We start from the raw sequence: 23,994 nt of genomic DNA, 5'->3' as shown, positions 1-23,994 counted from the left end.
CTGTAGACTGGCCAGCATTCATTCTGTTGTACTTACCGCTTTGATCAATCGTCGGACATGTGCATGAATTCCTGGAAGCCGAGTTCACATTAGTTTGGAGTGCAAAACACTATGCATCGATTCTCACGGTTAATTACACTTCCGACGGACATCACTTCTTCATGTTCACGGTGGTATACTCTATATATGTACAACATATACTACCGCACTCTATGTATTTCCCAAATCCCTAGCAAACCAAAGCAAAGTAACCCTACACGTTAATGTAAATACAAGGAAGATAACTCAAAAGTGAACATCTAAACGACAAACTGTCTAATCGCAGCAAATTAATAACCATGAGTCGTATCGTAATGATGAAGGTCCGTATCCCCTCGCACAACAAGATAAAATCGTGAAGAAAAACGATAGCAGCAGTTCCAAGAAGATCAATGAAAACTCAAAGAAAGTAATGTTAAAGATACGTAACCACCTTACACTCGCACCTCAGGCGCAGAGGGTAAAGGGACCGTATCTCTGAACGGCCACCAATCCTGAGGAAGAATCTCCTCCAGCTGACTGGTGAGCGCGACGGGAAGACGACTGCGTGTGCCTTCAAGCAACGCACGTTTCGATGGATAATCATGCGGGGACACCCATCCGTACAACCGCATGCCAAATGTCGTACGCACGTCGTCCAGGAAGTCATGCCAATCTACATACCGGTCTCGTTGACGCTTCAGCTCTTGCACTTCCTCCCGCGTAAAGCGCAGCGGGCAGGGCTCATCACTACGAGAGAGTTCTGCCCACCGGCTGAAGACGTCAAGCAACGCGAGGCGCAGCGGAAGAATGCCGTCTTTCCATGTCCGGCCTGCTGCGCGGACAGGCATTACTCGCGCCTCGCGATCGCTAATACGATAAGGGTACAGCTGTTTGATTTCATAGAGTTTATGAAGTATCTGCGCCTTGTGATCCTCGTGCATTATAGCCTTGGTGTCTTGGCTCATGATGTCGTACTCAGGAGGAAGTTTAGGGAAATCGAGGCCTGAAGTAAGTCCGGCAACATCGCAAGCCAGGAAGGATGGACTGGTCATTTGAAGATACGCAGGACCAGCCCAACAGCCTTGCCAGTCAATGATGCTAACCACACGTCGCTCCTCGTCGTCGGATACGAAGATATTGCCAGGGTTAAGGTCAGAATGCCACAAATTAGATGCAAGGACCTTTCGCGAGGTCGGCACGAGAGCGGGGATGATTGAACGATACTGTTCTAAGCACTGAAGATGCTCTTCCTTGAACTGAGGGCCAGAGACATTGCGGAAAGGATCATCATGGATATTAGGCTTGGCAAAACGTGAGATCCATGCCTCCTCGCGCAATGCGAGGGAGCGAAGGTAATCCTCCGGGGATGACCCTTGACAAGCATTAGCAACATGCCATAATTAAGCGGTGTCAGATATACGCACACGGTCCTCTGTCAAGGTCCATAGCCGCACGTTCATCTTCATAGAAATTGCGATGGGCTATGGGACCTATGCAAAACTTTTCCTCGGAACCGAACCTACGTGATCCGTGGGCATACAAGCGCGGGGCCCGTTTCGACTCGGGAATATCATCCCTGTAGTATAGGCTACCATACTGCGCAAACTTTGCGTTCAGCATGTTCTGCTCGAGTGCTACAAGCGAATTGACGACGTTCTTCTTCTGACGTGAGTCCATGGTGCGCCAGACGGTGCTAAGCTGGACACCCGGAGCGGACTCCATGATGATGTATTCTGCTCCGACGCCATTATTAGCAGCGTGGGAACTCCAGGCCAAGATCTTAGGCACAGGAATTCCTAGATTGTGGCGGACGAAATCCATCGTTGCAACCTCACTGGAAGTCATGAGGTGGTCGGGACCCGCAATTGGATTCTATGAATGAAGATCAGAACGAGTATGGCCATGCACATGTAATGTGACTTGCTTTGATACGGACAGCAACTTTTTTCCCATTTGCGAGAGTGACCATTAAAGTCTTGTTAAACAAACCCTCCTTTTTCTCCATGGATGATACAGGGGAAGCGCAGACGGAGGCAATGATACGACGTAGAGCAGCGACATCAAACTTGATGTAACGCTGAGCCATCTGCTGAGATTCGTTGTACAACCACCTGCCGGAGGTGTATCGGAAGAGATTCTCATTATATTCGGTTCCTAAAGAGGCGACGACTGAAGGTTTTTGAGTAAAAAGGAACAGCCAAAATGCCTCATTGCTTACCAGAAGGGCCTGGAAGACGAGGTTGGGGTGGACCCGGGGGAGGTAGAGAGAGGTAGGAAGGAGGAGTTATGGATATTGCGGTAGCCAAGTTTCGAGAGACATTTGTGGGCTTGAGAGCGGTCGTAGGCCTGACGATGCGGGTAGAGACAGGGCTTCTCAGTACTTTCATAGCAAGATCATACGAACTTCTGAGAAATGGTTTGTGACGGAGAGTCAAGAAAAGATGAAATAAAGGTGAGCCAGGTTGGTTAATTATAAAGGGAGAGAGAGCGCAAAGAAAAGATATTTGAACAGTTTGTTTGGAAATCCGTAATAAATATGCGGGGAAACTGACACGATCGGATCTTGTCTCACGGCGTAAGCGGCTGCATTGCAAACAGTTTTAGCTTGTCTAGCCTGGTCTTCGAGGTTCCGCAGTTGCGACGATCATAGCATTATCATTTCATTCTATCCCTCAGTGGGCCAGGCCGCTTCATTCAGATCCCGAGTCAGTTGCTAGCTACTAACTAGTAGCGGCGACTAAGTTTCTGCAAAAACTTTCAAAGATCATCCTGACCTGAGTCAGCCATGAGTCACTGGCAGTCATTGGGCCATAGAGCTTCGCGAAGGTATTAAATTAACCTTGACTGCTATCATGGCGCTAATCTGTTCAAGCTAACTTTTACCGTAGTTCCTACTCGACTTGGAAGCTCCGAAAGGGCTCAGGCTACGCTATTTCAAAAACATCAGATATCATTGCGGAAATGCCCGCTGGCCTCAACCTTGCCGCAACCTAGCTGCTTCCACGGGGCACTTTATTACGAGCTACACCGTTCTTTTTCTCACATCATGACTATCTCGAGACCTCAAAATTACAAACGTTGCTCATCGAATACATAATTGGTACGTCGGTCTAAATAGATCGTAAGAGAACTTTCCTTGATGCCGTCTGAACCCTAGGATTTATCTCTCCACGGACATCTAGGAACCCGCACTGGTGTCATGAGATCACGCACGTTTCAACTATTTACTACTCTACCCAAATGAATCGCCTAGCTGTGTGTACGGCGTAGCATTCCGAATGTTGGTTTCAAGTCGTTAGGTTGTTGAATTGAAATTGTCAACTCACAATGTTCTCCCTATCAGTTCCTACATGCTATCGTTCGCCCTCAATCACACTTCTGATAAGGCTTTCTCAACTGATTCGGCGGGCGTATGCGACGACTCTCACGAAGCGTTCTGATCCAAGTCGGCTGCCGATCCTTTCTCATCTCTACACTTATCAGTCATATCTTCGTTATGCGATATCATTCGTTCGCATGTGGTGTGCCTTGCGCGTTATCTACATTGATATCGTACTCGTGCGTTGGTTGTCTAGTCTCTGGTGTCAGAACTAACCAAACCACATCAGTCCCTCCAGTTCTTTCGTCTACGTTTGAAGCTTAAAGGGCCACTCGCGTCCTCCATAATAACCCCTTTTGCGTATGTGCGCGTGCATTCCTGAGAGGAAACTTGTATCACTCGACTTACGTTAGATCAACAGACGTTAATCAGCCTCCGCGATTACTCGCTGGTGAAGTGATCTACATCTTGTGCCTGTGCCGGATGCAGCAGCGGCCTACGCGCATACGCTTTCCTCAAGTGCTAAAACTCACAATCGAGGGTCCATCCCTCCATGTGTATCGCGATCTTGGACTTTTCAGAACACCATCAGAAGGTGTCAGTCGGGGACCTTGTATCAGTATTTTGAACCTTGATATCAAGATCGGTCCATCAGAGCCGTAGAAGTACGGCTTCAAGAAAACAATGTCAAAAGGAGACTAGAGAAACGGATGGGACTATTTTCACTGCACAGTGCCCTGCTGGGTCAGTATCCCATAGCCAGACGATCATCTAGAAGGAAACAGTCTTTCCATACCGATTCCTTGCCAACCATGCTAGTGTCTCAATCATTCGAAGCACGTCGATGCACTGGCAGAAGCCGGGACCGGCGCGATCAATGCCAGTATCTCAATCGTTCCAATCTCGATGTAGGACCGGTGCGAATCGTGCGATCAATGCTACCTCCGAGACGGATTTTGCCACAACGTTTCATCATCGCCGACGGTTCGTTTGGTCTCGCCCGAGAACTTCGGTCCACGAGTGTTTATGACGGTATTTGCCGATAATTTCGTAACATTCTTGGCACTGACATACAGCGGCAGCCTGTACTTAGTCATTTGCGGTGATACCTGGTGATTCTCCACCTAGCTCCAACTCTACTAGTACTGTTTTATTCTGACTCACACATCCAACTGCAGTCGTGATTGCGTGATCAACCAGCTGCCTGTTGACGTATTAATCTGTGGATTAATGCGGATCACGAAACTACGGCGACGAAACTACTTACTAGATCTAATCAACTCATTGTAATACAGTCGTAAGTATCGGTCTTGGCTGACATCATCAGGTCCGAATCAACACGGCTCTTCAACCTTCCGCACTTGTAGGCCTGACTCGTTCCTTACCACTAATCCAAATTCGATTGCACATGACATACAACTGTCATGTTTGGTGAACGCCGCAAGACAAGAGAATGTTTGAATCCCTTCTCACCCCAAGAATTTTTTTAATATCAGCTTGTCGATACCCTGAGTAGGACAGTACTTTCTAATCTATCAGACCCTAGTGTCCCTTGAAGTTGCGATACCCCAGTAGTACTCATCACGGTTGTGGCTGCATTTGCATGATTGACAAAGTGCGTGACAGCGCAGCAGTACCAACACCTGCTGCAGGACACAATGTTGAGTTACGCAACCAACGTCATAAGTTGCGGAAACTTCCTCCTGCCAGTGGAACTATCATGCGCGTGCCTATGTATGTAATCTGGATCGGTCAGCCACGGCCGTACCTCAAAGTGACGATACTTCGCGTCAGCGAACTTTGAGAGAACGTGCTTCGAAGTTCACAAAACTTTGTTGTGTTGCCGTTCAAACGTTCATCCTTCACCAAACCTTAGACGTCTAGACCTTAGCTGTCGCTCGGTGACGCGCACTCCGCAGCTTTCGGAAGACGGGTCACGGAAAGCAGTTTCCTTCTCAATACTTGAACCAAGCTCCGAGCGAAAACCCATCCACTTTACGCCACCTGGATCCCTTTAGAGGTCAGCCACAGACGTCAATGAGCCGTCAGGCCTTCAGGCTACGTCAGGTTGACTCTGGATTGACCTAGTACTGTTGCCAGTACCATAGGTACCGCGCTGCGCCGCTGCCTCGTTCCGCTCACCGTGACGGTACAGTTCATTAACGTTTGTGGGTTCTTTGTTTTTCCGAATACCATCCCCACCAACTCAAACTTCATCAAAATGAAAATGGGAGATTCCGTCAGGTCCTCTCACGACCCTGCCGTTACTGCCGTCACGACTCGAGCGCTCGAATGCAACCCGTCTTGAAAAAGAAGGTTGGCCGGGTCAGCCTATCAGCGCTTTAGCGAACAACGTGATTTAGGTCAAGTGATATATATGCGTCACACCGTGTGCTATTCTAGAACGGCCAGACTCTCATCAAACTGCAGCGCATAGTTCTCGATTTTCAAATCAGCACACTGCTGCTTAAGCACTTATGTCTTACCGCCCTGACGAATCCAATGCGCTGATCTATGCGGAGGGCGCATGGCTGCAGGGGGCCATCGTCACTGGCGTCCTTTATGGCGTGGTGATCGTCCTGTCTGTCATGTGTTGGCGCTCCCTCTGGCCCCGCGCTCAATCGCATGCTACTGGATACAAGACGAACAGATTCCTCTTATGCTATGTCGCTTTCCTCTTTGTGGTTGGTACGATATATGTAGCGTTCAACGCCCAGATAACGCAACTGGGCTTTATTGACAATCGTTTATATCCCGGTGGTATGTGCAACTTTTAGAATGGACTGCATGTTGTACTTATGTTTTTACTCAGGCCCTAGTGCATTCGAGGAGGCGACCTCATCACCTCCACTAAACACCGCTTTCGTGGTTTCGGATTGGTGTGCAGACCTGTTGATGGTAAGTGTACCGTTGCCATATCTCCCATCCCCACCATCGAACACGCACCATAGATCTGGCGATGTACCGTAGTATACAGAGATACTGGAATTTACTTCATCATTGTTGGACTTGGATCTCTTCTGTTCCTCGGAACTCTCAGTATGTGCCAGATTTACACGTGTCTTCGCAATCCCTTTTGACCTTTCACAAGTCACAGGAACCCTCTGGCTTGTTATTGTCTCAACACCAGTACAATCCGCAAGCGGCTGGATGTCCTTTAGCTTGCTCTTCCCATACCTCTGTTTCTCTCTCGCCATCAATATCTTCATCAGCCTCCTCACTGTCTTACGCCTTCTATACCACCGCCACCGTATATCCAAAGTCCTAGGCTTAGGCCACGGGGCGATTTACGCCAGTTTCGCAGCTATCGTTATTGAATCCGCCGCCATTTACTCGATATGTTCGCTTCTTTACCTCATACCGTATACTCTCAACAGTCCGATCTCATATGCATTCATGCAATTACTGGGCGAAGCGCAGGTAAGTATCTCCATGCTACTGGGAACGAATCACGACTTACGTCTGTACTATAGGTCGTTGCCCCACTCCTTATTATCTACCGCATCGCAGTGGGCAAGGCCTGGACGAATCGCTCCACCACCCTCATGGATGACAACTCCATCCAGTTGCGGCGGCCGTTGGACTTACCAAAGCCCCCTCCCCCAGCCGCTCCACTGAACGTTGAGATTTCCTTTCACCAAGAAATCGCCCGTGATGAATCGATACGCTCTCCCAAGTTACCATACCCGTTGTTAGAATCTACGGAAGATTATGCGAATATGCCCGATACCTTTGGCAGGGCGATATGAGACTTGCGGGGGTGACCTGGATTTTATGTACAAGCTACGTTATGTGACAATACTTTGATTGCAACGCCTTTACGAAATCCGTGTAGTTACCCTGGATTTGACAGACAGTTAGCATATTAAATATACCCACTTTCATCCACGACAATAGAAGAGCTTTACATAGAAGGAAACGACCGCCGACGTAAGTAGGGTTCGCCATTACCCTGGGGACATTTAAGGAAAATCGAGAACACAACTCTAAGGGCCAGGAGATAGCAAAGTACATAAACGCATACACTTCTGTATTCAATATTCCCCTCTTACTATGCACGCAAATAGTATGATCAAACATTAAGGTACAACCCAGCATCCTTCCTGTGCTTCGTCATGGCTAAAATAATACGAGCATAAGCTTACCGAACAACTGAGACAGCGATGATACGAACCTGCAATAATCGCACTACCTACACCACTGCCATCCTCAGCGTGGTACGTGACGATGTTGCTGTAATTCCATGCGCTCAGATCGGAAGGAAAAGGGAATCAAACAATAACTACTCACCGTCCCTTGTCGCCGAAAATGTCTTGCAAACCTTCGTGTACGCGATCGGCAAACCCAGGGTATTTCTGCATAGGCGTGAACATCCTGCGGCAAGACAGAAAGAAGGGCTTTTACGTTGTACAAGGAGCCATCCGCCCCGACTGAACATCCCTCGTCTAGATAATTCATCTTGCTGACGATTGCAGCAATACCACAAGCGCTTAAACGAGCCGCACGCCTTCCAATGAGTTTTGCAAGAGCCCGGAAGAACTGCCGTTCCGCGAGCGTCGTCTCCAAGGCGAAGAAATGTGTGAAAATTCCGATCACCATGAGAAGTTCGTCCGTTGGGTCACTGAGAACACGACGATGAGCATATGCACGTTTTCACTTGAGTGGGAAATGCGGTACCTCTCCATGAGAGACAAGAAAGCGGTGTCGAAACAGTATGGTTTCTCGAGTTTGTAAGTGTTCTGTCCCAGGAAGAGTACACCTTCGTCGATGAGCTCGCAAAGAACTAGTCGCAGAATCTCGCCCAAGTACCGGCCGGAAATGAGTTTCTGGACAGTGGATACGTCACGCTAATCATGTTCCACAATAGATGTACCCACTTCAAATGCCTGTTCTCCAGGTTTATTTGAAGTATCATCGACGACCGTATCGTATTTCGTGCGAGGCAGATGCTCGTGTTCGAACGAGTCAAATGCACCCTGCCAAGCTCATCAATATAGTGTTGAGACCGGAATCAAACCCTACAGACCCATTCGCAATTAATCGCCATCTCAGCTCCAGGGTCGATACCCAAATGCTCTATTTTGGTGATATTCTTGACGTGCTCCATATAAGCCGCGTTACAACCAGTTCCGAAGATAACCGCGATCTTCGTCTTAGGGTTCACATAGTGTGATGCGATCAACGTTCCAGTTGTATCATTGATAAGTGCGGTCAGTTTGATGGGCAATTGCTGTTCGTATGCGAGTCAGTATGAATGAAATTTTGAGATAGGCAGAACGTACGTATTTCTCCAGGGACTTCTTGAACATCTCGGCAACATCCCTGCCCTCCGTGTTTCCAGCTCCGAAACCCTTGGTCCAGCGGATGAGCTCGCCGTGGTCAATGCGCTCCTGCCTGAATACCGAAACACATCGATCTTGCATGCACTGAACTAACAATTGCATCATGCGCACTTACGAGCAAGGGTAGGAGAACTGAACACTACATAGTTAGAAGGATGACGTTAGGATAGCCACTGACTTACGGTAAACCCAAGAGGTAGGGATTGGCCAGGCTTCAGTTGGCCCGCGCCCTCGCCCGTGTTGGTTTCAACAAAGGTATTTAAGCATTCAGCACAGAAATCGAACAATTTCTGGCCATCATCTTGTTTTTGCTCCTCAGTCAAACGATATTTGGTTTGGGAAATCTCGAATTTTCCCTCTCCCTGAAGGGTCACAAGACAAACACGCAAATTTGTGCCACCTATAACGAAATGCATTCGCATGAGTATATTGAGGGCCCAGAAAAAAGGCACAAATGGCAAATCACTCACCAAGATCAAGAGCAAGGAAATCTCCTTTCTCCTGACCTGTTGGCCATCCAAACACGTACGTCGGAATCATAGGCTACAAGGACTAATTCAGCACACGGTCGAAAACCGCTCATAACATGAATGCGAAAAGCGTCAAGAATCAAAAACATCGAAACATAGATTGATTTGTCTCGTCCCATGCCCAAATGCAAAAATGAATTGAGTTTGAATCACAAACGCAAGGTGATCTCATTCAGTATGGATGTACGGAGTACATACGCACTACAATCTGGTTGGGCTTGTTCAAGCCAAGTTCGAGCGTTTCAGTAAAGGCCTCGACAATCATCCGCATCCTCTGAGGTGTGAGTGTGAACCTGTGCAATGAGGATTCAGTCGATCCATCATTGGAGCCCCTGATCATAGGGTAACGACTGACAAACTCTCGTATTTTCTCAAGTGGTCAGCCATCGTCCTGCGATTTCACAAGACAAGAAAAGTTAGACCAATGGGTCAAGTATGATCGACAATTCTGCGTACTTCTTAGTTGCATGCGGGAGGTCTTCTTCATCTTGCGTCCGGGTATGGATGGCGATTGTCTGACCTGTAGTTAGCGTGAAGCTACCACTTCCGCGACGCGAGGCAGGCATTCTTGATCAAAAACTGACGTATTATGTGGAAAGATGATGGAGGGAGAAAGAGAGACAGCGAGTGGAGTTTGAGTTCACGACCATGGCAGTCCTTCATCGGTACCTACTTCGCGTGGAAAATACATCTCCATAAACGTATGGTATGTCCTCAAACCAAATCAACTTTTTGGTCCACGACATGCCGAATGTAAGGCGATGAATGAGCCTCACACAACTGACATTAATATTGATGGTGACCTTGTTAACGCCGATTTCCCAAGACTATCGACCGGGTTACAACACATACAACGCGGTTGAGAACATACTTGGGACAATATAAAAATGCCTATACCGTACTTATTGAATACATATATGCATATCAATTCCCACCCGCCCCACGACAAGTCACTGCCACCAATCCCACATTCTTTACTTTTTTCGTCTGTCATTTGAGGGTGATGATTGGGCTCAAGTCTACACTTAATGTCGGTGAAGTTCTGTATGCATTTTATGTCCTCACTCAGCTCACAAAATCTATGCAGGTAATAGACAACTCCGGCGCACTACTCATCGAGTGCGTCAATGTCCTCAAACAGAAGGTCAATAACGGTTGGGGCTCTGTCGGTGATGAAATAGTCTGCGTCGTCAAACGCGCGCGCCCAGTTTCGGCGGCGACTCAGGCATCTACGACTGCCGTCAAAGTCCGACGTGGAGATGTTCGTCGAGCAGTCATCGTGCGGACCAAGAAGTCAGTTCGAAGACCAGACGGGCGTTTCATCAGGTTTGATGATAATGCGGCAGTCCTTTTGAATAACAAGAGAGAGATGCTGGGGACGCGTATTGGTGGCGTCGTGAGTGCTGACTTGCGTATGAAAGGCTGGGGGAAGATTGTCAGCTTAGCACCCAAGGTATGTCATGTAGCTCCGCAACACGTTAATGAAGAGAGCTTGACTTAATTCCGGCAAGGTTGTTTGATAGATGTATATTAATGCTTGCCTTAAAAAACCTACTATTGGTCTTTCACGGTTCCAGTGCGTCCCATGACCACGTGCGACGATATCTATAGAATTTGAGCCGTGTTTCTGGAATACTCTGCTGCAAAATGACATGTGCACAATTGTTTGATAGGTGTTCTAGCTATGTAGCGACATCTCGTGTGCTGATTACTCTCCCGACCAATTCACCATCGTCCACAAAGGTCCTAGTCTGCTTTGTGGGTTTTTTTAGCTAACTCGCCCGCAGAAATCAACCACACAGGCGACGCAGTTCAAACAGTCCAACAGAAAGAACGCGAACGACGGGAAACAGGCGCAAGATGTTGGATCTCAAACTCGCCTGTGAATGTGAATTATTGTGCGGAATAAACCGTTTTTCCCCTTACATCTTGTAGACGTTGGACTGATTTTTTGAATTTTCGGCAGTTGGCAACCGCCACTGATCTATGTGAGGGCGAGAGGCAGATACTGAGAGCACTAACGTGGGCCCTGGGGCACTATTTCCATTCGGCGTCACGGTCGTGCGGCACTCGTCGCTCACAAATACACCTCGTCACGCAGGTTTGCCTTTTTTGCGTGCACGCGACCAACGAGATAAAAAGTCGTATGCAATTGTTTAGGCTGGGGCCGCATGCGAACATCACGGTCTCAAAGCTAAGAGACTATGATCTTGCTGGGACCTACATATCTCCGCTATCATTGAAGGCTATATCGTTTTCTCAGTCATCGTCCGCCAACCATTGCAGAAGGATGGTGTGCAATGTGAATGCAGGTGAATGGTATGGGCACTTCCACCCGGACCACGCTCGTGACCTTTTATACGAAATGCGCTGGAGCTCGTCCATGACTAACTTATGCTAGGTGGGGAAGCAATATGTTAGTTGGTTCTGCCTTGGTCATTCTCTGCAGCCCAGTCTGGAATTCCAGGCGCCATTTTGCATTGTTACCTCTGAGAGTTTGACAATTGTAGATAAACGCTCGGCGATATATTCTGATCATCCTTTCGTTATTATAATTGCGCCTACTAATCGTTTGACCAGCTGTGAACTGATCCTTACAGATCGAAATTGCAGACCTCGAGTTCCTACTGGCGACACTTCTTCACCCGGGTCCCGGAAGTCTAGAGTCGTGCTAGAGCAGCAATCGACGCAGCATGCGGACAGGATGAAATTCTAACTTTCAAGATAGAGATCGTCACTGACATAATGTCAGTTCTGCATCTTAGGTTACTGTGTTACCTGTAATTCCTCTAGACGCGCTTGTAGCAGTCATGCAGCTGGAGCTTATAGATAGTCATAGGCTAAGCGAGCTTCTCCGATGGGCGAGATAACCGAGGAATAATCTCACCTAACCGGACCAATCAAAAGAAGACAGCTTTCCTTCGATCACATCGTGTTTAGTAGTGCGTACCCGTTGTGAAAATTTGCATCTCAGTGGAGAACCAACGTAGGAGTCTATCTTTGTTTCTTGATGATACTACGTACATTGACATACCCCAATGTGGAAGCGTGCTCTCTTTTGGAATTTTGATCTTCAACACCTCAGCTGGTAGTATCATGTTCCGCGTTTTCCGATGCACTGCGATCATCGATAAGCTTCTCCACTCAGCTTCTGCCAGATTCTTGTGTCACCTGGTAACGTAAGCCGATACAGTAACGGCTCGAAATTGCACGTTAATTGTCCAGGTCCTCCCCTAGGACCACTGAATATAGGTGGGCCCAGGAGGCATGGTTTTCGTGTTCGAACATCGATCCTCAATTTCGGATGACCGGGACCAGGCCTCCCTACATATATTCGGAGGTCCTGTTCTTCTGTCTTGCAATAAAATATGGGAGACAAATGAATCGAAACCGAGGTATGCTGGCAATTTGCTGGCATCGCATCTATTTTGAAAGGTAGGTAGGGTTTGCACAAAGAGCAGTATCCAGGATATAAAAGCAAGCCCTCCCCCTCCAAGTTGATTCCGAAATTCCATATCACATCTCACAAATAATGCGTTTCTCCTTCCGAGTCGTCCTCATCGTCGCTGCTGCTTCGACGATGTCTATGACTGTCAGTGCTAGTGTTGACAGTAAATGCCAACCAGTTGACAGCTTTTGCAGCTCAACTGCGAATGATTGCTGCCCCGGCTATGACTGCACGATGCAACTGATCAGCCTAGATGTAAGTACGAGTGGTTTCACCCAGAATTTATTGACTCACCAGCATGGCAGCCGCCAGAGTACGTATATATATGTTTGTGAGATCGGATGAACTACAGTGAGTTGTGTTTTTGCGGCTTCCCCATTGGTGCAGCGTGATTGATGGAACCACACGTAAGTAGTTAATTGCGCTGTGCGAGGCTACGCATCTTAGGTTGCTGTTGGGTTCTGTGATTCCTCAAGACGCGCTTGTAGCAGCTGTGCAACTGGAGCTATAGTCGCAGGCTAAGCGAACTTCTCCGATGGGCGAGATAATCGAGGAAGACAAAAATATGATCTCATCTAGCCGGACCAATTGAAGGAAGACAGCATTACTTCCATCACATCGTGTTTAGTGCTACGTCTGTACCCCGGGCCGTTGTGAAAATTTGCGTCTCGGTGGAAAACCAACGTAGGAGTCTATTGATTGTGAACATTGACAACAACACTGACAGCAACACTAGAATACTAGCTAGGGAGCGTACTCTCTTTCGGAATTTTGATCTTCAAAGCCTCAGCTGCTAGTATCATATTCCACGTTCTCCGATGCACAATAAGACTCTAAACTTCTCCACCCAGCTTCTGCCAGATTCTCATGTCACCTAGTAGTAACGTAGGCCGATACAGCAACGGTTCGGGATCGCACGTTGATTGTCCTGGGGCTCTTCTACGATCCTCCAATATAAGTGGGCCCGGGAGGCGTTATTCCCGTGTTCGAACATCGATCCTCAATCTCGGATGACCGGGACCAGGCCTCCCTACCTATATTCGGAGGTCCTTCATTCTGTTTTCCAATAAAACATGGAAGATGAATGGAGGTCTGCTGGCAATTTGCTGGCATCGCATCTATTTTGAAGGTAAATTTAAGCTAGGTAGGGTTTGCATAAAGAGTAGTATCCAGGATATAAAAGCAAGCCGCTGTCCTACCCTCCCCCTCAAGTTGATTCCGAAATTCCATATCACATCTCATAGATAATGCGTTTCTCCTTCCGAGTCGTCCTCATTGTTGCTGCTGCTTTGACAACGTCTATGGCTGTCAGTGCCAGTGAACTTGAATGCCAAGCACCTGACAACTTTTGCAACTTATCTGCGAATGATTGCTGCCCCGGCTATGACTGCACGATGCAACTGATCAGCCTAAATGTGAGTATGAGTAGTTTCATCCAGAATTTATTGACTCACCAGCGTGGCAGCCGCTAGATTACGTATATCTATGCTTGTGAGATCGGGTGAACTACAGCGAGTTATGTTTTTGTGGCTTCCCCATTGGTGCAGCGTGATTGATGGAACCACACGTAAGTAGTTTATGATGCTATGCGAAGTGCTTCATAAAGATCTGTCAACAATTTGCTGGCATGGCAAATGGCATCTGTTATAATTTCTTAGCGCAATAGTATAAAAGCATCCTGTCTTCCTACCAATTTATTTTCACAATCACATCACAAATAATGCTTCTCTCCTTCCGAGTCGTCCTTGCCGTTGCTGCTGCTTTGACAGCGTCCATGGCTGTTAGTGCTTGCCACACAGCTGGCGGCCTTTGCGCCACAAGCCACGATTGCTGCCGTGGCTATAAATGCGTGTCAGTAGCGCTCCCAGAGCGTGACGAGGTGAGCATGAGTAGTTTCATCCATGATTTGTGGACTCACCGGCCGGGGCGTGATAGGTAGGAGAGTACATATCTCTCTGTACGGTCGAATGAGTTACAGTGAGTCATGCTTTTGCTTTCTCATTGGTGCAACGTGGTTAATGACACCACACGTAGTAAGTAGTTTGTTGCAGAAATGCTTACTTCTGAGCAAATATCACTGCTGCTCGGACAACGAAGATCATTAGGATAGAGAAACATCTTAAAACCTTGAATGTATGATTTGTGACTGAATTAATTATATCACATTGTTTTCTCCTCGTTGTGTGTCTAATGAATTCGTGCGATGAAGCACGGCTTTCTGGAGCGTCGGTCCTTGACATCCGAGTTTGAGGTCTGCTGGCGATCCGCTGGCATTGCAAATGACATCTGTTTGAAGGTGGGTAGCGTCTGCACAGAATAGTATTCAGGATATAAGAAGCAAGCCGTCTTCCTACCGTCCCCCTTCATATTTATCTCTGAGATTCCATCCATATCACATCTCAGAAATGATGCGTCTCGCCTTCCAAGTCATCCTTGCCATTGTTGCTGCTTTGACAGTGTCCATGGCTGTCAGTGCTGACAGTGAATGCCAAATGGGTGGCAAGTCTTGCATCACAACTACGGATTGCTGCCCGGGCTATGCGTGTCTAGTAGACCTATTGCGCCCATCCGTGAGTATGAATAGTTTCATCCAGAATTTATTGCCTCACGAGTCACCGGCGTGGTAGATATGCATATGAGATCCGATGAGCCACAGTGAGTCGTGTTTCTGTTTCCCATTGGTGCAGTGTGGTTGATGGAACCACGCGTAAGTTATGCAAAGTGCTTACTTTACAAATTCCCGTCAACGATCTGCTGACATGGCAAATGTCATCTGTTATGAGTTCTGCGCAGAATAGTATAGAAGCACCCCGTCTTCCGACCAATTTATTTCCGAGATGATGTACATATCATATCTCACAAACAATGCGTCAAGTCTCCTTCTCGTCGTCGTCGCTTTTGACAGTATCCATGGCTGTCAGTACTAATAGTACTGAATGCTATCCAGGTGGCTTTCCTTGCAACTCAGATGCAGATTGCTGCCTTGACTGTGAAAGCCTGCCAGTACCAGAGTATGGTTCGGTGAGTATGAGTAATTTCATCCAGACTCACCGGCGTGGTAAGCAGGACTACATATGTGTGAGTAGGTGTGAGTACGCACGAGCTACTGCAGTAAGTCCTAGTCATGTTTCGGCTTTCTCATTGCAATTGGTACAGTGTGGTTAATGGCACCACACTTGCTTCTGAACAAAATTTAGTGCTGCTCCATCAATGAAAATCTTGGATAGAGAAACCTTGAACGTACTACGAGGACGGGGAATTGAGCATGGCTGCTCGGATGAAAGCCCGAGCTACTAATAGTACCATACAGTACCGCCAGCGACCGTGACTGGTACGGCATCACAGCCAAGGCCCAGGCCAATAGCCGCCACCAACATGACAATATTTGTTCGGGAATCGGGCTAGAGCCTATGTGGACTTGTTACTTGTTAGTATTGAGGACTATGTGACAGGTCAGCATGAAGCATGACACGACGAGAGAATTTGCTCACCTGTTAAAGCTCCCTCTCCGACACAATTTGAGGAACTATTCATGTGCAAACACGGTTGTCGACACAGCCAGTCGCGATAAGCTGGCTGTCCTTGGAAAGGGCCATATCCCAGACGTCATCGTGATTAAGGTGCTTAAGTGGCTCGCCAATGGGTTCGAAATTCGAATAGTGCTCACATCAAAGAACCACGTCGTCTTGCCGTAGGACGAGGTGGTGAATTTTATGCGGCAATGGCTAGTGAGACAAACTTGTGGGTTGGTGTGCGTGTCGAACTATTTGGTAAGCATCTGATATTCGAATGCGAGTGTTCTTGTTTGCACAGATGCAGACAGACTCGGACCGTGAATGCGACTCGCCATAACCGCTCTTCGATTTTCAGCAACTCTTCCCTGTTTATTGCACCCCCAACGATGATGTGGTTGTCAGTGCCTGCTGTTCTCCATTCGGGGAGTACGACACCGAGTTTGCGTCACTGTTCAGTTTGAGTCCGAGGACCATTTTTCATGTCCTGCTCTGCCACACGCGTGCTGTCCCATCCCATGATGCATTTTCAAATGTCTCACTGTGGATCCGGTGCAGATATACCATTCGAGACCACCTTCTCATGGCCCTTGAATGAGACGGGCACTCCGAGTCTTTCTTGGATGCTTCATCACCAAAATTGGACATGGGAATGTCGGAGCTACAATACTTGCCTGGCACAAGTCCCTCAATGTCGGACAATGTAAGGAAACTCGATTCCGCCATTCTAACTGTCATATGACTATCTAATAAATGGAGAATAGCCTAAGTATCATAGAGAGCAATCTACTTAAAAAAGTAATTTCTACTTTTTTCCCGCTTTACATCATCTCTGATGTATATACATCAGTAAAACCTCGTAATCATTTTCCATCATTATGTCACTTTTTTCACCTTGGCGCGAGTGCTAAGGTGCGAAAATCAATCTAAGGAGTGATAAGACGTTTTGTTGATTTTTCTCCAAGGCGGTTAAGAGAGTTTAATGTGCAAAGGAGAAATAATACATGTTCAGAGAGATAATAGTAGTATACATTCAAAGTGTGTACAATAGCTATAGTAAATAAAGTATTGTCAAAATGCAATCTCAAATGCATGGTGGTCAGCATACTTATTCACGTAGTAAGTTCGAAATGCGTCATACGAGTCGTGACATTTGAATCCCTGAGGCAAAAACTCCATGCCATACACCGGAATGAGATGCGCAGCACGATAGATAGCGTCGACATGAATGACAGCATGCTTGGATGCGCCACCTGCGGGACTAACGATCCACATTCCCGTATCTTCGTCTGCAGTGTCGCCAACCTTGTCAAACCAGTGTATCACGGCGCAGGGATATGTATTACCCCGATACTTGAATGAAAAAAAAGTGCGAACTCGAGCAACCTCGAGGCCTCGCATGCCAGGTAAATCAGAGTCTGTGTTTACAAAAACACAGTCGTAGCGCGAGTGCTCATTGCGCCAGGATGGAGAAGAGCGGATGTGCTCAGTGCGCATGCCACCGCTACTGCTTAAATCACTGGGCGCATAGAAGCGTGACGAGGCTGAATTAAAAACCAATATTTTGTTGAGATAGCGAGGACATTCCACGAGAGGTACATCACATGGGTCACGGTGATCGTCAGGGTGTAATTGTTGGAATAAAAACTGTGCAAGGAGGTCGGGAAGGCGAGGTATACTGAGTTCTTCAGCGAGTGCAGGGACAGTTTGAGCATGCTTTTTCCACTCTGTACAGTATGTTAGAATATTGAAAAATGAAGATAAATGAAAAATTACGGGGGGTTTTTGCCAGCTGCACGAAGGCTTGTAAAACGGTTGGTCCATCATCGATTTCGAGGTCCCCATCAATACTAATCCACAAAGGTGCAGCTGGTGCAGGTGCCGGTGTTGTTGCTGTTGCTGGTGTTGCTGTTGCGGGTGTTGTTGCTGTTGCTGGTGTTGCTGTTGCTGGTATTGTTCCAGGAACTATTATGTACATTAGCATTTGGGACATCTTGTACTAGTATAAACCGAATGACTTACCTAAGGCATTCATAGCTGCTGAGAGGCAGGTGCCAGCTAACATCCCTCGACATGTGAATTCAACTCGTGCTGCTGAAATTTTGTCGAGCCGTTGATTGATCAATAGCATTTGACCAAGCGTGCGAAAACGGCTCGATCGTCTCCAAGGTTCTTTGACCGCTTTGATGTGCTTATTCTCAGTAATCGATGAGCAGAGGCCATTGGGCGCAGCAAAAAGTCGTATATTTTGTATGTAATGCTTGAGTGAATGTTGACGAGGCAGCGAGAAGGTAGGAATAGTACCCGATGTCTTGAAGATTTTGCGGTCATCTTCGATCTCAACTAGAACATCCTCTGTGATGATATTGCGGCGAACGAGGTAGCAAAATTCTAGGAGTGCACGGAAGGCGCGCACGATATCAGTAGGTACATGACCCTCAATTGCGGGCAAATAGACCTGTTGAATTAGTAAGTTCTATGGTGAGGTGAGACTCAAAATGCGCGAATTACCTTCATCAGGGCCTTAGAGTCATCTCCCGTCCATTGCTTGAAGCCACGTCCCTGAGGGAATCATCGCAAGCCTGAAAATGGGGCCACAGTGGCAATCCTAATATACAGTGAGTGATCATATGTAATATAAACACTAGATAAGCTTACCTGCGATCAATATCATCTAAAATTTGCTCTGCGCGTCGTTTTGGATGAACGTGTCTGAGGTATTTTTCGACCCATTCCACAAGGTGGTCCTTGAAGGCGCCTTTGATGAGCTGATGGAGGATGTCGGGTGAGATCATTTGGTATATATCGGCTCGGGGGAAGTCGTTTGTAAATGGCTGTTGAAATAATTAGTATTGATGACCTGTGAAGAGCATACCGATTGACATACCACAAGTTCTGGAACTATCCCTGCTTCATTCCACAAGTTACCCAAGGGACCTTCTTCAATAAGCGCCTCTACATAGTCACGGCAACGACACAACGAGTCTTGATCAAGATTGGCACGAGGTGCCATACATCTGTAGAGGTATTAGTTACAAGGTAAAAAACATATGAAATGATAGATACGTACTTAGGACACCGACCGCGAACAATACACGTCAATAGTACTTGCTCCTCGTAGTCTGCGATGTAAGGTCCTAGCCCATATACAACTCGCCGGTAGTGACCATCTCCAAAACGTGCGACTTCGGGTGTCGTCATGCCTGGCTTAAGCGAACTGAGAATCTTCGAGAGTGACGAGTGAAATAATTGTCGACGAAAATTTCGGAAGGTTGGCTCATCCGCATGTTCTTTTGTAGCTGTGCATGCAGGCGTGAGTGCAGAGTGGATGAATGTGTTGTGACCATAAATTAGCATACACTAGAAGAGTTCACACTGCGACGTACTTTTTGGCATAGCGAGAAACCCAATAATTGCTAGTTCATCACTGATGGGCTCGTCGAACAGTTGTTGCAAATATTCCCGATTGACGCATAAGTGGGTAATATTCATTATTCCCCGTACCGACTGAAATGGTTGTTTTGTCGCTACCGAGGATGATAGGGACGAACATCGAGCCAAGCATGTTTGGATCTTTAGCAATTTCGTCCTAGACACAGATTTAGCAGCCATTATCGAAGGAAAGTCAAGTACTTACTGCCTGGTCCCAGGCCCAGTCGCCTGACATGAAATCCTTCCACTGACGCTGATCGTTCTCCTGTAGAGTATTCTCGATATGGGCGGTAGTCAAATTCAGTAGCAGTATGCTGAGTTGGCAAGCATGTTGCGTGTCACCTCACATGGGTCACGGAACCATACATCGTACTTATCATCCATCCAGGGCTTGGGATTTTCGGGTCTCTCACCGTCATAGGCCACCATGAAACATTGCCATTTTACGTCTCCCAAAGGGTGAACTATCAATGACCACGTAAAGATCGCTGGTGATCTGCAAATGGTGGCCTGTCATTGTGCTTTGCAAGGGTAGATGCCCATAAGTCCAACAGTCGGTTGATCTGACCAGCCGACATCTGATTTTGCGTGTACAGAAACTCCGCCATTTCAAATTCCGCACGGCTATGAAAGGGTGTCCAGTCGTCCGAGGCTACATTCTCAGGAGGAGGAGGAGGAGCGCCAGGAGGGAGATATATACCATCTGCATCACATGGTTTGCCTACCATCGTGTGAAAAATAAGATAAAACCGGCCAGCAAATGAACGTACCATCGAGACCCATGTGGTAGTTCCTATACAGACGATTGCCAGGCCCAAAAAACTCTGTGTGGATGTTTGGCTGAGGGGATGGTTGGCGTGGGGGATCGCCCATGTCAATATCATAGTCAGTGCATCCTTCGTCAACATCCATTTCAAAATTGAGTTCTGGGGAGCGACTGGCCCGAGGCACTACTGGTGGAACAGGGTGTGCAGCAAGACAATGTTTTGTTCGGCCAGCAACAGTTTTGAACCATCGTGCGCAACTTCCGCACGGAAGCTGAAGTGCGCTGAAGTCTTGTCGACTGGACTTGAGTACGAGGAATATTATCAGGCATTGCAGTAACTAAGGTTCAAATAAGTCTATGTACTTCATTGAAATAATAATTTACGCGCCTTCTTGTTGGTAGGATGGCCAATTTCAGTTGACGAACCGATTAATCGTCTGGTCGTTGACTGTTGTTAATAGGATGGCCAATACTATCTCTGGGGACTGCGTACCTGTCTGGTTGGCAGGATGGCCAATTTTCAGTTGACGAAGCGATTGTTTGTCTGGTCGTTGCAATTTCTGTTGACGAAGCGATTAATTGTCTGGTCATTGCAACTCAAGTTGACGAACCGATTAATTGTCTGGTCGTTGACCCACAGATGCGCCTGATGAAGGGATCCACACACCTTCCAGTTGACGAACCGATTGATTGTCTGGTCGTTCCAATTTCTGTTGATGAAGCGGTTAATTGTCTGGTCATTGCAACTTAAGTTGACGAACCGATTAATCGTCTGGTCGTCGACCCACGGATGCACCTGACGAAGCGATTGATTGTCTGGTCGTAGGGATCCGCACATAGGATGGCCAATACTATTGGAGATCTGTGCACCTGTCTGGTTAGTAGGATGTCCAGTACCATCTCTGGGGACTGTGCACCTGTCTTATTGGTAGGATGGCCAATACTATCTCTGGCGCGACTGTTTGTCAGCAGGATGGCCAATACTATCTCTGGGGATCTGTGCGCCTGTCTGGTTAGAAGGATAACCAGTACTATCTCTGAGGATTCACGTACCTTCTTGTCTGTAGGGCCACTAAGACTGGCTCCAGGGATCCACATGCCTTCTCGTTGACGTTTGGTCTGTAGTATCAGGTGAATATAAGAGAAAATGAGTGACAAAAAAACTCACTTAGAATAACGAACTGATTTTCAGGTGCGCACTCAGTTGTAATGAGGCAAAGATGGTCTGACACTGCTGGAATGGGCGTTTGTTTGGTTAAGTGATTTAAAGTTAGTATGAGAACTTATAAATTTGCACCGAGCACTTCAAAGTTCAACTCCAACCACCCGATTCCTTACACCCTTCTCCACCCTCCTGCGTGCTGCAGTACCTGTTGAAATTAGCTACTTGTCAGTTATGACTGATATCAATGAACCAGCGTCGCACCCGCCCACAAAATGCGAATAAACACCCAGGCTTACCCGACCTGGAAGGACAAAGTCAGCGATGTTCTCAAGCCAAGAAGAAGAACACCAAACTCCCCCAGGAAACCCAGTGAAGCTCAAGAACTGGCCGTGGTTGAGGGTTTGCAGCGGCTGTCTGCCATGCAGGAAGAGATGAAGAAGGCGGAGGTGCAAAGCATGATGAAGAAGCCGAAGGCAGTAAGGCCCCACGCTCGCCCTGTCAAGAAAAAGTCAGAGCCTGCTGCTCAAGCAGATAAGGCACTCCTGGGAGTAGGAACTGATACCATGGCCAGTGAGCGCATGTCGCAAATGCTGTGTGATGCTGACCCAGGCGAGGATGTTGAGGCTCGGTCTCGAGAAAATCAGAAGGACGATGGAATCAAGACAAAGAAGAAGACTGAGAAGGACACGGCTCTTGCAGCTCAGTCAGGGGCACGTGTTGAAGACAAGAAAGGAAAGTTGATGTGCTGTCCAGACTTCTTTTCCAACCATGATGTTGATGCTTACCGAATCAATGCTTCTTTTCCTTAATTTGACCTCAAATTTCAGGACCAAGTCCAAGTTTTCAGTTAGGGAGGCGCATCCAGGGTTGGGTTAAAGATGTTTCACCAGACCGGTCTGACATCGTATCAAGCGCTCCCAAGCCGCCTCATACGGCAGTCACTGGGACTGTCTTTAGTGCACGGGCCACCAACTACCTGTCTTCTTATCTGGCTCCCACCCTACAGTCCGCAACAATTGTGACCACCAGCTCCGGCCAGCATAAAATCCCACCTCAGGTTGTCAGCTAATTCTTCTCAAGCTCTCAGTTGGTGGCTTTGGCGATGAGCTTTTTGATTCAGAGGATCGCTTGGACATCCTTCCAAAGCCATCCGCGCTTAAGGTGTGTGGCAGTTTAATATATCATTCAATTCTAACTGCAGTAAGTGGACACTACAGATTATAGATGTGCCTACTGAGCTGACCGCAGACGGGTCACTTCCAACGGAGGGCTTGAAGGATGACACAAAGGATTCGGATGATGCGTCAACCGATGCGGACAATGATGCACCAACCGATGCGGACAACGATGCAACAATGGATGTCGAGGAGGATATGGCCGATAAGTCTCAGGATAGCGGTGACAGCCTGAGCAGTTTCAGTATTCCGTCGCTCAAAGAACAAGACTGCACAACACTGTGGACACCAAACGCCGTGTCCCAGTCTTCAAGGATTCCTCAGACGAGGATGACGATATTGAGGTTCTCAACATGGATCATAGTATGACGAAGCCTACAGGCTTCGTCGAAACAACCAAGACAGCGAAGAAGGCTGTACGTTTGACTGTCTTCCGTAAGTTCCTTTTTTATTTATTAACAATGGCTACTACTTATATTCTTGCGACAGACTTCTGTTGGCGTCTCCAAGTCATCCACTACAATGCAGCCACCTGCAAAGAAGGTCAAAACCGAAGACGGGGCCGATGATATTATACCAAAATCAACACTTACAGCGCCACCTGGCTACTGGATCGAGAAGCGGTACAAGTCCCATTCAGCTTATCAAAACTGTGATCTTCCCCCTCAATGCCAGGATCAACGATGGCCTAAGCACTTCCTCCCGACTGTTTATTTGTGGGCCGGCAGTCAAAATGACCTCTGGCAGATATCAGATACTTCTCTTGTCGACGCGCTCCAATGCATCATGGATGTTGTATATGATGATTCGATCTCCAGTACAAGGTAAACACTCAAGGTTCTGTCTTTGGTGTCGTAGGTCCCATGTTTTTTCTTGTGTCACTATTACTAACTGACTGATCACAATTTGAATCAGGCCATGCAGCGTCTAGCAGAGTGGCGCAGCAATTTCGGTTCAACAGGACTTGCTATAATGATCGATTTCTATGCCCGGAACAAGGACACTGACACGAAAGAGCTTGGCCAAGCGCTTATGGAAGACTTCGCTTTTCTTTTCGAGGACATGGACAACATCGACACAATGCAAGTGTTCCGGTCCCCATTCATGTTACAACTCTTCGCTACTGCTCACCTTCATAGCATCATTGGGCATGCTGAAGTCACTGCGCTCAAAACAGATGTATTGGCTTCCATTGGCGTGGCTAGCGTTCTCGGCATTTGTGCAGCTTCAGTAAGTACTGTAGACATATGAGAAATATGACTGATAGCTGTACTTTTGTTGACA

General features: G+C 47.4%; 9 protein-coding genes across 9 annotated transcripts; 5 read left to right on the top strand and 4 right to left on the bottom strand.

Moving 5' to 3' along the window:
- Positions 1-139: 139 nt before the first annotated feature.
- F5147DRAFT_694865 (kinase-like domain-containing protein) lies at positions 140-2,521 on the bottom strand. The gene is made up of 4 exons (XM_041437337.1): positions 2,240-2,521; positions 1,946-2,190; positions 1,446-1,893; positions 140-1,393 (listed from the first exon to the last, which is right to left on the bottom strand). Exons 1-4 carry the CDS (start codon positions 2,406-2,408, stop codon positions 474-476), a joined length of 1,782 nt encoding a protein of 593 aa, XP_041292863.1. The 5' UTR covers positions 2,409-2,521; the 3' UTR covers positions 140-473.
- An 827-nt stretch (positions 2,522-3,348) lies between these two features.
- On the top strand, positions 3,349-4,003 carry F5147DRAFT_773621 (uncharacterized protein; the record flags this gene model as incomplete). The annotated part of the gene is made up of 3 exons (XM_041441489.1): positions 3,349-3,579; positions 3,630-3,700; positions 3,754-4,003. 3 exons carry the CDS (start codon positions 3,349-3,351, stop codon positions 4,001-4,003), a joined length of 552 nt encoding a protein of 183 aa, XP_041292862.1.
- Positions 4,004-5,687: 1,684 nt separating this feature from the next.
- F5147DRAFT_170347 (uncharacterized protein) lies at positions 5,688-7,106 on the top strand. The gene is made up of 5 exons (XM_041428377.1): positions 5,688-6,100; positions 6,153-6,238; positions 6,292-6,379; positions 6,432-6,760; positions 6,814-7,106. Exons 1-5 carry the CDS (start codon positions 5,818-5,820, stop codon positions 7,087-7,089), a joined length of 1,062 nt encoding a protein of 353 aa, XP_041292861.1. The 5' UTR covers positions 5,688-5,817; the 3' UTR covers positions 7,090-7,106.
- A 134-nt stretch (positions 7,107-7,240) lies between these two features.
- Positions 7,241-9,889, bottom strand: F5147DRAFT_694853 (hexokinase). Its single transcript, XM_041437336.1, has 14 exons — positions 9,669-9,889; positions 9,568-9,603; positions 9,415-9,505; positions 9,153-9,225; positions 8,865-9,082; positions 8,798-8,814; positions 8,623-8,734; positions 8,367-8,570; positions 8,218-8,316; positions 8,018-8,166; positions 7,745-7,961; positions 7,631-7,695; positions 7,515-7,573; positions 7,241-7,459 (listed from the first exon to the last, which is right to left on the bottom strand). The coding sequence occupies exons 1-14, from the start codon at positions 9,776-9,778 to the stop codon at positions 7,413-7,415; spliced, it is 1,497 nt and encodes a 498-aa protein (XP_041292860.1). The 5' UTR covers positions 9,779-9,889; the 3' UTR covers positions 7,241-7,412.
- Positions 9,890-10,144: 255 nt separating this feature from the next.
- Positions 10,145-10,931, top strand: F5147DRAFT_612588 (ribosomal protein L14b/L23e). Its single transcript, XM_041432467.1, has 3 exons — positions 10,145-10,242; positions 10,300-10,665; positions 10,724-10,931. Exons 1-3 carry the CDS (start codon positions 10,216-10,218, stop codon positions 10,730-10,732), a joined length of 402 nt encoding a protein of 133 aa, XP_041292859.1. The 5' UTR covers positions 10,145-10,215; the 3' UTR covers positions 10,733-10,931.
- A 1,242-nt stretch (positions 10,932-12,173) lies between these two features.
- F5147DRAFT_694845 (uncharacterized protein) lies at positions 12,174-14,227 on the bottom strand. Its single transcript, XM_041437335.1, has 5 exons — positions 14,116-14,227; positions 13,875-14,061; positions 12,656-12,711; positions 12,450-12,607; positions 12,174-12,391 (listed from the first exon to the last, which is right to left on the bottom strand). The coding sequence occupies exons 2-5, from the start codon at positions 13,888-13,890 to the stop codon at positions 12,337-12,339; spliced, it is 285 nt and encodes a 94-aa protein (XP_041292858.1). The 5' UTR covers positions 13,891-14,061; positions 14,116-14,227; the 3' UTR covers positions 12,174-12,336.
- A 42-nt stretch (positions 14,228-14,269) lies between these two features.
- Positions 14,270-14,838, top strand: F5147DRAFT_694844 (uncharacterized protein; the record flags this gene model as incomplete). The annotated part of the gene is made up of 1 exon (XM_041437334.1): positions 14,270-14,838. A coding segment is annotated over exon 1 (215 nt), but the record flags the coding sequence as incomplete, so codon positions are not given.
- A 2,405-nt stretch (positions 14,839-17,243) lies between these two features.
- On the bottom strand, positions 17,244-20,332 carry F5147DRAFT_799705 (uncharacterized protein; the record flags this gene model as incomplete). Its single annotated transcript, XM_041443244.1, has 12 exons — positions 17,244-17,899; positions 17,949-18,041; positions 18,195-18,630; positions 18,684-18,734; positions 18,771-18,780; positions 18,831-19,006; positions 19,060-19,189; positions 19,243-19,532; positions 19,618-19,761; positions 19,810-19,869; positions 19,947-20,053; positions 20,080-20,332. The coding sequence occupies 12 exons, from the start codon at positions 20,330-20,332 to the stop codon at positions 17,244-17,246; spliced, it is 2,406 nt and encodes an 801-aa protein (XP_041292856.1).
- Positions 20,333-23,682: 3,350 nt separating this feature from the next.
- F5147DRAFT_576840 (uncharacterized protein) lies at positions 23,683-23,961 on the top strand (the record flags this gene model as incomplete). Its single annotated transcript, XM_041431347.1, has 1 exon — positions 23,683-23,961. The coding sequence occupies one exon, from the start codon at positions 23,683-23,685 to the stop codon at positions 23,959-23,961; it is 279 nt and encodes a 92-aa protein (XP_041292855.1).
- Between the last annotated feature and the right edge of the window lie 33 nt (positions 23,962-23,994).

The sequence above is a fragment of the Suillus discolor genome (genome assembly GCF_016758755.1).
Source record: "Suillus discolor strain FC423 chromosome Unknown F5147scaffold_27, whole genome shotgun sequence".
Taxonomy (NCBI): Eukaryota; Fungi; Basidiomycota; class Agaricomycetes; order Boletales; family Suillaceae; genus Suillus; species Suillus discolor.
The sequence above is the reverse complement of the archived record's forward strand: the minus strand, read 5'-3'. Positions and strand labels throughout refer to the sequence as shown.

Coding starts and splice junctions, on each gene's coding strand:
- F5147DRAFT_694865 (XM_041437337.1), bottom strand. CDS start 2,408: ATGAAAGTACTGAGAAGCCCTGTCTCTACCCGCATCGTCAGGCCTACG. Junction 2,191..2,239: donor TCGTCTTCCAGGCCCTTCTG/GTAAGCAATGAG, acceptor AAAAACCTTCAG/TCGTCGCCTCTTTAGGAACC. Junction 1,894..1,945: donor AAGTTGCTGTCCGTATCAAA/GCAAGTCACATT, acceptor CTTCATTCATAG/AATCCAATTGCGGGTCCCGA.
- F5147DRAFT_170347 (XM_041428377.1), top strand. CDS start 5,818: ATGTCTTACCGCCCTGACGAATCCAATGCGCTGATCTATGCGGAGGGC. Junction 6,380..6,431: donor TCTGTTCCTCGGAACTCTCA/GTATGTGCCAGA, acceptor ACCTTTCACAAG/TCACAGGAACCCTCTGGCTT. Junction 6,761..6,813: donor AATTACTGGGCGAAGCGCAG/GTAAGTATCTCC, acceptor TCTGTACTATAG/GTCGTTGCCCCACTCCTTAT.
- F5147DRAFT_694853 (XM_041437336.1), bottom strand. CDS start 9,778: ATGCCTGCCTCGCGTCGCGGAAGTGGTAGCTTCACGCTAACTACAGGT. Junction 7,962..8,017: donor TTCTTGTCTCTCATGGAGAG/GTACCGCATTTC, acceptor TCGTGTTCTCAG/TGACCCAACGGACGAACTTC. Junction 7,696..7,744: donor CGGATGGCTCCTTGTACAAC/GTAAAAGCCCTT, acceptor ACGCCTATGCAG/AAATACCCTGGGTTTGCCGA.
- F5147DRAFT_612588 (XM_041432467.1), top strand. CDS start 10,216: ATGATTGGGCTCAAGTCTACACTTAAT. Junction 10,243..10,299: donor GGCTCAAGTCTACACTTAAT/GTCGGTGAAGTT, acceptor AAATCTATGCAG/GTAATAGACAACTCCGGCGC.
- F5147DRAFT_694845 (XM_041437335.1), bottom strand. Junction 12,608..12,655: donor TACTGCTCTTTGTGCAAACC/CTACCTACCTTT, acceptor TTGCCAGCATAC/CTCGGTTTCGATTCATTTGT. Junction 12,392..12,449: donor CCCACCTATATTCAGTGGTC/CTAGGGGAGGAC, acceptor GTATCGGCTTAC/GTTACCAGGTGACACAAGAA.